General features: G+C 35.4%; 1 protein-coding gene across 1 annotated transcript in view; it reads right to left on the reverse strand.

Annotated features, from left to right (window-relative positions):
- Window positions 1–1882, reverse strand: part of LOC306820580 (uncharacterized protein) — a 4270-nt gene extending 2388 nt beyond the window's left edge. The window contains exons 1-2 of the mRNA XM_079338459.1: window positions 1825–1882; window positions 778–948 (exon numbers count right to left, since the gene is read on the reverse strand). Coding sequence (XP_079194585.1) covers window positions 778–940 — 163 coding nt within the window. The 5' untranslated portion in view covers window positions 941–948; window positions 1825–1882. The remainder of the gene's footprint in view (window positions 1–777; window positions 949–1824) is intronic.
- Window positions 1883–13806: the final 11924 nt, after the last annotated feature.

Below are 13806 nucleotides of genomic sequence, written 5' to 3' on the forward strand. Positions count from 1 at the left end.
CCCCAGCAGTGGTTAATATTCTGTTTTGGGGTTTTGTAAAACTTAACAGTTATGAGCATTGTTTGAAATTTACAAAATATAAAGACTACACCTTATATTTGGTTGAAAATAGCACAATGACATGCTGAATGTTGGAACTGAGAAATCTAATCTAAAATGTTTTTTTGAAAAAGTTGTGTTCATTTCAGTTTGATGTTGGCACCATGTGTCAAAGAAATTTGGTCAGTGACAACAAAAGACTGAAATAAGACTGAATGCTTAAGAAAACTGATGAACAGGTTGGTGGCATGATTGGGACACAAATAATAAAAAAAAAACTTATTTTTCTATTCTATATTTAGTCAGCTCCACATTTTAGGAAATAGGTTTGTAGTTGTTTACAGGAACTCAAGTCTTTGTGGTTGTTTTGTTGTCTTTGTTTTCTTTTGTTTGTTTCATTGTTTTTTTAAAGAAATTTCACAAAATAATCTTTAAAAAAAACATTAGTTTTGTGTTTTATATGTAAATGTTTCAACTTGCAACTGTTTTGTTTGTTTTTTATTTAGAAGTCATTGCATTTTTTTATTTATTTTTTTAAATCAAAAAAGTTTATCTGTCCTTTAAAAGGCCCTGGCTCAGGAACCTCTGAATACCCCAAACCAATTTGCCCTTTCCACTTACCTGGTAGGCCATCCATGTGCTCATTACACACACTTAACTTTGTTATGTTTTTTTTCTATATAATCCATCTGATGATCTTTGCTTTACCTGTTGGCAAAAAAAACTTGTGAACCTCACCTATTGCCAGAATCTTTTCCTTGTGCTTGTCTGGGAATGATTTGGGCAGGATGTTTGACTTCCACAGCTTTTCTTTCAGCTCACATTTGGAGACGATCCGGCCATCAGACAGGCTGGGAGCCAGAATTACCATGGCCATCACCACCAGCAGACCCAGCTTCATGATTACAGCTTCAGTGTGACAAAAATAATCATTTCAGGGAGGGGTTGACTTACATGCAAATTGTTAAAGATTTTTGGGGAGCATTTTGCCTTTATTGATTGGACAGCAGATGTGTTTAGAATAGAGTGAACAACGCCCTCTAGTGGTAGAAAAAAGCTTAACTAACATAAAGCAAAAGAACGAGTGTGGTTCTTAGGTTATTAATCTTTTAACAATGTGCTGCAAAATATATGTAATCTAAGATTATTCATCTTCAATGGAAAAATGATACTAAATACCCTTAAAAAACAATTAATTATTGCAAAGGACTTGGATAACTTTTTTGTTATTAAAATTAAAATATATCTGACAGTAAAATTATACTATCACGGACAATTCATTCAAACCTATTTAAACTCAGTTGTGTGAAAAATCAAGTGGATGTTTTTCTGTTATTGTGTTCATAAACAGCATCTCATGTCAAGAAAATCTTTTGTCTTTGTGTTTTAGAAGTACTTTAAAGGCCGGACATAAAAGTCCAAGATAGTATAAGAACATTAAGTATCCAAGAATCTCTTGCTACAAAAGTTGATTTTGATTTGACACAAACCAATTTGAAATTTTATTTTCAGTCAGTACCGTATATAACAACGATAAGACATTATTTACCCGACAAGAATACACAAATGGTGCCCAAAGTCCATGTTTTAATAATTTGTTTGATGTTTGGATACTTTTCTGTTTTTGTCTTAAAAAAAAGTTTTTTTTCCAAGACAGAAACTTTAATAACAGACTGATTATAAAATACAAATCCATTGGATATTTCATTGATCCAAATATTCAAATGAAACAACTTTGATATAATTGAAATAAATAAACCATCAAAAAGAAAGGACTTGTCTTACTGTTTTTCAGCTCCAGACTCTCTCTGAGGTCGCTGATGAATGTTTCCCTCTGTGTTGGCTCTCGGAAATATCTTCAAGTTTATACCGTTTACCGTAACTCCTCCATGTAATATAACCTGTTAGACTAGCTGTTATGGTTTTGCCATCACTTCCTTCAAGGAACAAGGAACAACAACACTGCACACATGCATTACATTCCTACAAATCCACAATGACACACAGTTGTTCAACCAATTTCTGAGCATGTCATTTCGCTTACATAATAAATAATAGCAAACGTTAAAAGAGAACCAGGGGCAGGTGTTGAGAGTATAGGGGGAATGTCCAAAACAAATGCAATAATTGTAGCTGACTGCAAATGAAAATAAAAAGAAATTTGCCACCAAAAGCTGAAACAAATTTATTAAGAGCAAATATGTTGCAAAGATTCAAAGCAAATCCAGCCTTCAGAGCAGATAAAGATGTGATGGTGCCTTAATGGTTTAGGGCCAAAATACATTAGTAACCTTCTGATCAACCATCCAAACTACTCCAATCATCTGGGACAGGTCTACTCTCTGTCAGCTGAGTCAGAACCCAACACGAGAAGCAGCATTCAGTTTCTATTGCCCCTATATATATACTGTATATCTAAACTCCCAGAAAACTGCAGGTCTGCTGAATCTCTCAGCTCTTTTAAATCGAGTTTGAAGACTCATTCAGTCAATAAGCATTCTTGGAGCTCCTGAGCTCTCTTAGGTTAGGTTCTTAGGTTCCTCGAGACTGTTGGTGAAGATGGCCTGTCCTATCCTATCCTTCTTTCTGCTTGTACTCGGTCGTGCCATGTAGAGTAAACATGTCTGATAAATACAGTATTCCGGCTGGGAATTAATGTAAATTAATGTTTACAGCCAACCTGTATTTTGATGTTGAGCATTAGTTAACATAGCAGCTTTAGTAGACGGCTGTTCCATCATGAGCTAAGGTCTGTTAAAGAGTTCTGACCATCAAAGGGATTTTTTTCTTGCACACTATGACGGATTAAGCTGGGCTCTTGTAATACAACAATAAGTAAGTCTCTTACCTGCTTTTTGTAAACATAACGATGAGCATGGTCTGTTTACCTGTTCTTTTGTTAATGTTAACAGACAAAGAGTAAGGTCCTCTACCTGCTTTTTATAAAGTGTATTGAGATAACACTTGTTATGAAGTGACGCTATTTATTTATTGATTGATTGATTGATTAAACAATTTAAATACCTTTATTTGAAGATTTTAAACTTTAACTCAGCACTGTAACTTTTTATTTACATTTTTTAAACTTTATAGTGTAGCTACATTTTCTGACTAAACTTGTCATTTACTGATTATTCAGAATCATACAAAATAATAACTGTTTGTAAGGTTTAAGCATTGACCTTAACAAATGCTAAAGCATTAGATTGAAACAATTATACAACAGATGGGAGGTTTTGTGTAGCCCATAAAAATATACATCCTGCCAAGATGTTTTCAGGATTCAGGGAAAAATCAAACCTGAGTCTTTCAAACAAGTATGGCGTCTGAAATTAGTAAAACATAGAAAGGAATGTTCCAATGGTTTATGTTAATTGTTTGTTTTAGTGATTTAGCGTCTATTTCAATGTTTTTCTTTCCTCTGTCAAGATGCTTTAAATGTCTTGTGTGAAGCATTCTTGTTAAAAATGTGCTTGATATGGACCAAGCAGTCAAGGCAAGAGAACACAGGTTAAAAATTATTATTCAAAAGTTGTGTTTAATAAAAACAAAACAAAAACAAAAAAACTTCAAGAAAATATACAAGAAGAGAACTTGCTAAAATGGGCCAAAATAACATAACTACACTTAAAATGTGTGCTTTTTGAACAGGATATGAACTCAACTAACAGGAGGATATTTGAACCAGCTACCTAAAAGTAATAATACCAAGAAAACCAGATCCCCAGATAGGTTGGAGGACTTGTTGTCTACAAAGCCAAGCTCCACCCTCAGCATCGCCCTTTGTTCAAATCAGGAAGGAAAGCACAGGTAACTCATAAGAAAACATAATTATTAATGGTCACAGTTGAGCTGAGCTGCCTCCATACATAGCCTAGGTTGAGTGAACAAACTGCTAAGCTAGTTGGCGCCCAACAGTGACTTGTGACTTTACAATCAAGAATGGTGGCATCCAAAATGTCAAACTCAGGAAAGTTGATCACAGTGGGTGTTTATGTTTTTCTTGGTGTCTGTGAATCTATTCAAATTTAAAAAATAAACCTGAACTCACCTTCAACCAACTCCAGAATCAAAACAGTGTTATTATTTACAGGACAAGTGTACCAAAGCGATCTGCGTGGCAAACATTTCAGTCTAACCAGTAAATCAGGATTACTAGTGCTCTGTCACTTTCAGTAAACAGGCATTAACACAGAGCAGTCTTTATTTATCTCTCCAGGAAGTGTGAATGAGATTCATCATGATAAAAATAGTGCCAAGATGCACAAGAAACTGTATTTCAGACTTCTTCACGTTTTTAGAAGTCAACATATAATTTGCTGAACCTGGAGTCTTTTTCTTTTCTGTAGCCTAATTTGGTATCTTTTCACTTTTATATTGATAAAGCTTTACATGGACATTTAAATACAACAGAGGATGATTGTATAACTAGTGCATCTTTCTTTCATTCACTTTATGTCTAAGACAGTTAACATTTGTCCTTCTCTGTTTCCTGTAGGCTATGCAGTATGCATGTATTCCCAGCATCAGTGATAATTCTGGCTGTCAGGGTAGCTTCCTGATTCCTCCACTTTGTCAGCCTATCGCATTAAAACAAGTCTTAACGTCAAACAACAGAAAATATGTGATGCGTACTGCATGAAGCATTCTGGTGTCACTGCTGCAGCCTAAATAGTTCCTCAGAATACACACCCTGTTTCCAAACACTCTACCAGGAAACCCTCACAGGGTTTTTCAGGTTGTGTTACAACTTAAAGTATTTTCTACGATATAAATAAAATCTGATTTACCAAAATCTATTTTCTCCCGTGACAGTATTAGTCATTACAATGCTCAAAATAATTAACGCTTTTATTTCTATTTTAAACAGATTTGTAAAACCTTTCAAATTAGCTGAATAAGGTGTGTACTCGAGAATAATAGTAAGAAATCAAATAGTGGGAAGTTACTGTCAATGAGGATCAGTAAGATGTCTGGCTTGTGTATTGATTTAAAAGGAAAATCCATAACAAGTCCTAACTGAATCATTATTTACAACACATTCAGGCCCATCAAAGCTGCACATATTGTAAAAAGGTGTTTTAGGCTACTAAAATGTTAACTGAATATGTTAAATATCTCAATTCATAGCACTAGAAAACTGTCTTGAGTAACACTAAGTAATCTTTTAACCCCTATTTTAACTATCTAGAATAATTTCAGAAAGGTGATCATGGTGGATTTATGGTGGCCCTGCAGGTCAAAACACAAGAACGTCTCACAAACGTTTACAAAATGTGACCTATAATAAAGACTAAAATTACATTAGAAAAAGAAGCTTCTGCCGCAGAAACAGAACAATGAGGATTATTGTTATATTTGGAATCACAAACATGAAATCTTGTCCCACCTTTTCTGTTATCTAGGATGTTATTGTGTTGGACCTTCATGGCGGCTCCTCTGACAAATGTTTTTACCAACCATCAAACATTTAACTTTTCTTAACACATTGTTGTTCAACATAAACCACTAAAACAACATGGAAAACTGATTCTGTTTCAATTGTGAATTGTAAATACAAACATTGGCGCTTAAAAGACATTGAACAAACTCTAAGCATGTTTAATTTTTGTATCCACTGAGTGAGATTTTACTGTTTTTATAACTGCAGCTGACGATGTCATGATGATGTCAGAGTGATGTCAGACAGTGTGACTTTTTTATTGGGTCTGGGTCTGACTCATCTTACACATTTAGTTATTAATAATGTATGAACTCTGGTGATCTTATGCATTCTCTTTAAACTGACCAGAAGTCAAATCAGCTGGAAACACTACAGTGTGTCTACAGAGGTTTACATGTTACTGAAGTCATGATTACAACGATGAGGTTTGTCTTACAGCTGGCCACCAGGTGCAGCAGGGCCAGCAACGTATTGTTGTCGTTACGCAAGTCTTGTTGTTCTTCCTCCTCTTCTTGTTCTTTCTTTTATGAGCGAATATACAAATAGACCTAATCCCAGTTAGTATGAACTCTTTTGAAGTGAAAGTGTTCTTGAAAATAAAAGATTGAAAATGATTCTTAAACACACTTCCCTTTTAATCAAAATGAATTTAGATTAGTCAGAGCAGATTTCACAACACAATGATCGCATGCTTTGCCATATTATAAAAGCTGCTGTTGCATCATTTAGCTACAAGGGGGCACTATTAGTAAAAATATGGAAGTATCAGTTTGAATAAAGAGAGGTACCTACAGTATAATGTAAAATATTAGTTTTTGATCTTGCACATGACTATGTCCTAGAATATGGGCCACATAAACATATGTGGGGGGAGCTTTTATTATGTCATTATGTGAACAATTCTTCCCTCTTGTGGCTCCATAATTTAATTGAAAGATAAAATAGCAAAACCATTAAATTTACTATGACAGATATCAAAACCTTATCATCCAAAGTCAGGGTCAAATAAACTCCTGTCAGTTACTACAGCAAATACGACTATATAAAGCACATTGTTCAACCATGTCAAGCGTTGCTCCCACATCCAACGGGCTCATGAATAACTGATCTATTTCTTATCTATTTTGAACGCCACTCTTTTAACAGCTCACAACAATTATTTAAGACCTATTTATCATGCTTTTTCATGTGTGTTTTTGTTGTTGTTTTATAGCTCTAGCGCACTGATGCTTTTAAGTTTGTAAGGGATGAATAAAGTTTTTTGAACTGATTTTTTACCATATCAGCCATTTTTAAAAGATGAGTTGTTTCACTTGAAGTACTTAACCGATGTTGTGGTGTATAGCTATTGAGTTATTTTACAAGGTATTGGTTGGATGTTTTTTGTTTCGACTACTCAGGATAGAGAGGAGACTGCCAACTAAAGTGCTCCTGGTAAGATGTCTGAGGGGGGCGCTGTGTCAGGACTGCTGGACTGTAATGGAGGAGGGTCAGGGTTCTCAGGCTTCGGAGATCAAAACTCTGCTGGTAGTTTTTACATGGGGGCTTTGAAGGCTGAAGAGACCTGTTGAGGTTGAGACCTGTCTGAGATGTCCTGAGAGGATCAGAACTGCAACAAGAGGAAAACAGTGCTGTGTTATTGATTTTGGATTATGTCACTGGTGTTAGATTAATGTTGAAATGTATATTGTAAACTCATTTGTTTTCAACTCTGGTCCAGAAAATGATATGAGGATAAAAATAGAAAAAAAAAATCTACTTTGATGCACCCTGTGCACTGCCTATAAGCAACTCCTATCGGACTTTAAGCTGTTTTCTGGTACTTAATTTCAGTTTTCCTACTGTCAAGTCTTTATGGCTAAATAACAATTTACAATTTTTTAAATTGCTCATAATGTCTAATGCCGCTCTGTGATGTTTGGATTTACTTATTGTAATTTGAATTAGTGTTTTTGTACAGTACATTCCTGTACTGTGAGAACATAGGTGTGACCATAATAACATTTATTTTACCTATTTAAGGTCCCTAAAGGATGATTGCAACTACTCTTTAAAACTGCTCTTGAATCCTTATAAACCCACATTTTTCAAGGCTCAGTCAATCCCTCAATTGTTTGCAGTGTAAGGCTTGTTATAGTTCCTCTTGGTGGAACAGTGGGGCTTTCCAGGCCGGATCAGATACATTATCTTCAACCACTTGAGAGTCTGCCAGCTCCTGCCCTGGTACTCAGAATATGTTGCACTACAGGATGCACAGGATGAATCCTTCGTGGACCAAGGAGTGAAGAAAAACCCTAATCCCCATTAGTATAGCCTTAATCCATTAAACTCAAGTGGCATTTGACAGGTATGTAACTTTGTGAGGAAATCTTAGTTCATGACAGGGTTTCCTTTAGGATTCAATTCTCAGAGCAGATTTTTGCTCCAAAGAGATAACACATTCTTTATATCATAACAAAAATAAGTGCTTCACATGAAAATAACAGGCTGATCTCACCTTAAAGTATGCACCCATATCATTACCTGTAATTGTTTCGGTGCACAATATGGACCCTGCCCAGTTGTCCTGGATATAATCCATTTACATCTCTCCCCAGACGTGATGGTCTGAAACGGAAACAATTCATTCATTCAATACACAAGGCTGAGGGCCCGTGTTCTCATACTTGCACTTTTCTGAAAGATTTTCCTTTTGTGCTACTTTCTACTTAGGTTTTTCTTTTCAGAAAATACATTTCTTCTGTAATGAAAATTAACAGTTAATACATTTAAAGTATGCACTGTATATATGTATTTGAAATGAACAAGTTATCAAACTCATCATATATCTATATAGAAATAATAATTTCTCTTAATAACTGGCTCAATTAATCAATGTGAAAGTTTGACTCTTATCTCTTGGTAATATCGCAATGTTTTTTGTTATTTGGACATTTTTACACGCCAAACAAGATTAACATGTTTAAGTAGAAAATACAATAAGACTTGCAGGTTTAGATAAATTATGTGCCTCACTCACTTTGTTGTTGATTTGTTTGGTCCATCACGCTCTCTGGAGTTTTGAGACTCTCTGAACTCATGCAGCCTCAGAGCAACACCAGATCCCGCCATAATGTAGAGACTGAGCTGAGAACTTAGAAAGAATTTAGAGTTTTGGATGACTAGTTGGGGAAAAAAAACAAAAAAACTTGCTACAGTCTCATTTTGGGCTCATGAGCAATTCTAATCAATTGTATTAACAATATTTAGAAACCAAATAACATCTGCTGAATGGAAAAGAGACATACATTGAAGTTTTACAGTGTAGCACTAGTTCCCTTTGTGTAGTATAGGATGCATCTTACACACAGGCACAAGAGAAAACCCTGACTTTTTAAACCTCTAAAACGATTAGAAACATAATTATTTCTTTCAAAATCTGGGAGAATAATGGGATTTATTTTCCTGTAAAGGGTATTTTTTAGTTTTTCCTTTAAAACTCTTGTTCTGAAATATATTCCTTTATGAGCTGAAAATAAAAGTCTTACCTGCTGATGAGAGAAATATCTCCTTCTCGCGACTGAGTTTTTATTTACATAAGGCAGACTGGATTATTCAGCTCTACCTAAATACGCTTGACTTTATTTCAAGAGAAGCCTCCCCTGATCTTGTATTTTTTCTGTATATTCTCAGTGTCTCTATATTTTCTTTGCAGGAGTTCACAGAGTAACCCAACACTGTACCCTAACAACAGAGCAAACTGACACGAGCAACCATGATCCCTCTAACACACACACGCACACACACACACACACACGCACACACGCACACACACACACGCACGCACACACACACACACACACACACACACACACACACACACACACACACACACACACTTACACACACTTACACAGTACAAACCTATACTGACTCATTGCTGTGTGCTGAATTGTTCCCATTTTTAAAACGACGAGGTGCACACCCCAAAGAGCATGGAGAGAAAACAAATCATTCAAAATATAAACCAAAAAAACATGTTAAACAAAATGGATGTAGTACATTTTTGCTCATACCTAATAACACTTTATCTTTCAAACCATGTTAATAAATTGCCAAGGCCAATATTATATAATATTGTTTTAATCTTTTTTCAGAGACCATCAACTCAGCCTTGTAAAATAAATATATTTTACTTTTATTGATCCAGAGGCAGATGCTGTCATAAAATTGTTTTTTCAATAATTTTAATTCAGTCAAGATCTCCCCAGAACATTGTCATGGTTGTTGTCTGGTTTTGTTTCTGTATTTCATCTTGTTTTAGTTTTTATTCTTTCCCTAGTGTTTCTGTGTATAAATGATTCCTTTACAACACATTGAAATGATTCCTTTACACACGTTTACTTTAGTCTTTAATGTGTTTCCCTGTGTCCCCTATTGCCTGTAAGTTTGTTTCCTGTGTTGTGTTTTTAAGATTCCTAATTTAGTGTTTCAAGTCTAGTCTTTAGTGTTTCCTGTTTTATTTTGTAATAGCTTGCTTAAGTTATGTTTTCAGTGTCAGGTTTTACTTTTTACTTGTCCTCAGTGTCTGGTCTTGTGTTCCGTGTTCCTCGTGTTTCCCGCCTTCTTGATTACCCTGATTAGTTTCACCTGTGTCATTAGTCTCATCCGTCTCTGATCACCCCATGTCTAGTCTCTGCTTTTGTTACTCTCTGTCAGTTCATTGTAGTTTGGTCTAGTGTGTGTTTTGTTACCCTGTCTCCTCGATCATTTGGATTTTTACTGTTCCTCATTTTGTTTTTTTCGAACAGTATACGTTTTTGTTTATTGACTTGATCTTTTAGTTTAGATAAATAATAATTTGGGTTTTTTTTCTGCACATTGGTCCTCCTCCCTGTTTTCTGCCCGATACCTGTGACAAACATGTCTGTGAAGTCTCTTGAAAACTATTAACTTTGCTTTAACTTTATTTGTAAAGAGACCATGTATAATATTAAACATAAATGTTGCCATTTGATGTATTGCACCAGAGTTAGCTCAGAGCTAGTTTACATCTGCAGTCCCTCTGTTACAATTTAAAAATGTCACATAGTAATACAAAATGTACACGTCTGTAACAAACATAGCAGATTATCGACACACACCCACTGAGCACATACACACACACACTGAGCACACACACAGACACACACGCAGTCAGACAGACACAGTTGAATGTATGAATGAAGATCTTACAGAATTGGGCGTCTTTTAGCAGATCTTTCAGTTTGTGTTTAAAGCTGCAGATTGAATGACAGTTCTTCATATCGTCTGGCAGGTCGTTCCACTGAGGAGATTCTTTCACACAGAAAGCTGATTGCCCAAAAGCAGAGCGACGGAAGGTTACAAAACAATCTCTTGTCAAAGATATTCTTGTAGATTTTATCGACTAACCTGAGCGAAAGTTAATAAATTGATGTAATGGTGGTGGCGCCAAATCATTTCCAATTTTATATATGAGACACAAATTTGAAAAAAACTTGCACATGATAAAAATGTACTCTATCTATTACAATATCTATTCTATTGTATTTATTTCAATATAACGTTTCAAAGGTGCATACTGCCACCTACTGTATCGGTGTTGTAGAACTTGGAATTAGATTAGGTCAAGTCTAGTTTATCTATATAGCACAATTAAAACAACGAATGATGAACGATATAAAAAAGACAATATAAAAACATAATCAAATGTTCCAGCTCCACTTGTATTAAAAACCAACGCAAGAGGCTTGTCTTAAGTAAAGATTGAGCAATTCGGATTTTAAGAGCTAAACTGTTCCACATATTTAGAGCTGCCATGGCAAAGGCTTTGTTACGTCTGATTTCTACCCTGCATCTAAGAATATCCAAGGACATCTAGTGTGTTGACCGGTATGCCGGTGCAACAGCTCATACAAATAAGAAGATGCCAACTCATTTCACGTTTTAAAAACATATAATAAAATATTAAACTAGTTCCCGAAACTGACATGAAGCCAGTAGAGAGAAGCAAGGAGTGTTGTGCTCACGGCTTCTTTTAGCAGTCATAAACCAGCTGCAATCAGCACCAGCTACCAGAGAGAGGAGTGATCCACACCGGCATATAGATTTACAGTAATCTAAACAAGGTGTAATAGACATTGGAATGACGCTCTTTGGAAAAAGATATGGCTTTACCTTCCTCAACATTCTTAATTGGAAACAACTTGACAACAAAGCTAATCTGTCAAATGGAGGCCATGAACACTGTCAATACCATTCAAGGATTCAGATTTAAAAACTCTTTTATTCTGTTCTGTTTAGATGCGGAAAGTTGGGGATTTAATGTCTTTTAGAAAGCTCAGCTATAGGTTTGCTTACAAGTTGTATTTATTTTTAATGGTAGATAAGAGAGGTGGAAGAAAAACCTTTTTATGTAAAAATGTAGATGCTTATATTCTGAGATTTTGCATGAATTCATAACTTCCAAAAAATTGATATAAAAAAATGTGGCTAATTAGTCACTCCCTTCTAATTGCTAAGACTAGCTCTTTAACTAAGAATGTTAAATGGAGAAGCAATACATTCAGCCAGTCTCACAAAATACTGGAGTAGATCCATAAGTATGTAGTACTTCAAAAACATACTCTGAGTTATAAATCCAGAATCATTTTGAATCTTTTTTTTTTAAAGAATCAAATCATGACCCCATGAATCAAAATCGAATTATGACCCACAGTGACACACAAGAGTTACATTTAATTTATCTCCTCATCTCTAGAGAATTATTTATACATTTCCTCATAAAGAGACAAGCGTTTTCTTTTCTTTTTTTACAAAAAAAATGCTTCCACCTAAGCCTGACAGCTGTCAAGCCCGAAGTGAAACAGTTGGTGTCACCTTATGCAAGTTGTTATTTTATGTTTATTGTTGAATCATCCAAGTTAATTTATATTCTGGGGGCCTGATGGAAAGCATTGGGGGGCTGGTGGCCTGCGAGCTGCCAGTTGATGATCACTGTCATGTGAAACGTAAAGAAACGATAGTCAATTCCTGATGATAGACAACATACTAACAGAGAAGAAGTATGATCTCTTAAACAAGTCTAAAACTGTAATAAGGTTATTTAAAAAAAGAAAAAGCACACTGATTATTAAACATCATTAAAATTGCTGTTTTTTTAATGAAGTCATTTTCACAATAATTCGACATTAAATAAGTTCATTATTTTAGAAGTTTATTAAGTTTTTTTTGTGCTAATGAGTTCACACTATACTCAGACTCCTCTGAACAAGTTCCATAAAACTGTCTCTTCTCATAGCATGAATTGCTTTGTCACAGACTATAATTGATTAATGCAAAGCACTAACATCAGTTCAGTGAGTGTAGCCCTGCAGCCAGACTGGGACCAGGATCCCCAAACAAAGCTTCCATTCACAGGAGGGCTTGGGATGGAGGGAGGCGGGATGTGGGGGTGATATACATTTAGGTAAGCCGGATAAATTAATAAAGCGGAGTGTGTGTGTGTGTGTGTGTGTGTGTGTGTGTGTGTGTGTGTGGGGGGGGGGGTTGTTTTGAGACTCCTGCAACATATTAGGCCAGAGGAAGTGAAAAAAACGTGTACTATATGTGGACACGTAGATCCGAGACAGAGACAGAGACAGAGAGAGAGTGAGAGAGAGAGAGAGAGAGAGAGAGAGAGAGAGAGAGAGAGAGAGAGAGAGAGAGAGAGAGAGAGAGCAGAGGAGAAGAGAGAGAGACAACAAAAGCTGGGGACCAACAAAAGCCCTCGATGCCATGAGGAGAGAGATGCTGCATTCAAGTCCTCCTCCGTAAAGTCATGTTTCCTGGTAGAGGAACACAGAACAAGTCATTTTTCATTTTTAAGTGCAAGCTCTAGTAAACACAAATTACTGAATGAAGCTTTTTTTTATACATACACAACTTAATGGTGAACAATTGTACTCTATATTCAAAATGCAAATAGATGAGTAAGTATCTCTCATATTTATTTTGTCATATCTGATGACAAAATTATGTTCAATTTTGTCATTGAAAGGTCCCTTTTGTTTCTTGAAATCCTGACCTTATTCGTGACTTTTCAGATTTATACTCAAAAACTCATCTTATTTCTCCATTTTGTCTTAAAGATAATAGTTTGTTTGATTTCTATTATTTAATCATCTAAACCCAATGACGTGCATATTCAATTCTGTAAATTACCTGGATTTAAGACTGCAGACTTCATAACAACTTACTTTAAAATGAGCTCTCAATGCGACTTTTGTTTGACACTCATTGGACATACAACTGATTATTGAAAAATGTGAAAATAATCAATGTTG

This window comes from Symphodus melops, assembly GCF_947650265.1.
Source record: "Symphodus melops genome assembly, chromosome: 2".
Lineage (NCBI taxonomy): Eukaryota > Metazoa > Chordata > Actinopteri > Labriformes > Labridae > Symphodus > Symphodus melops.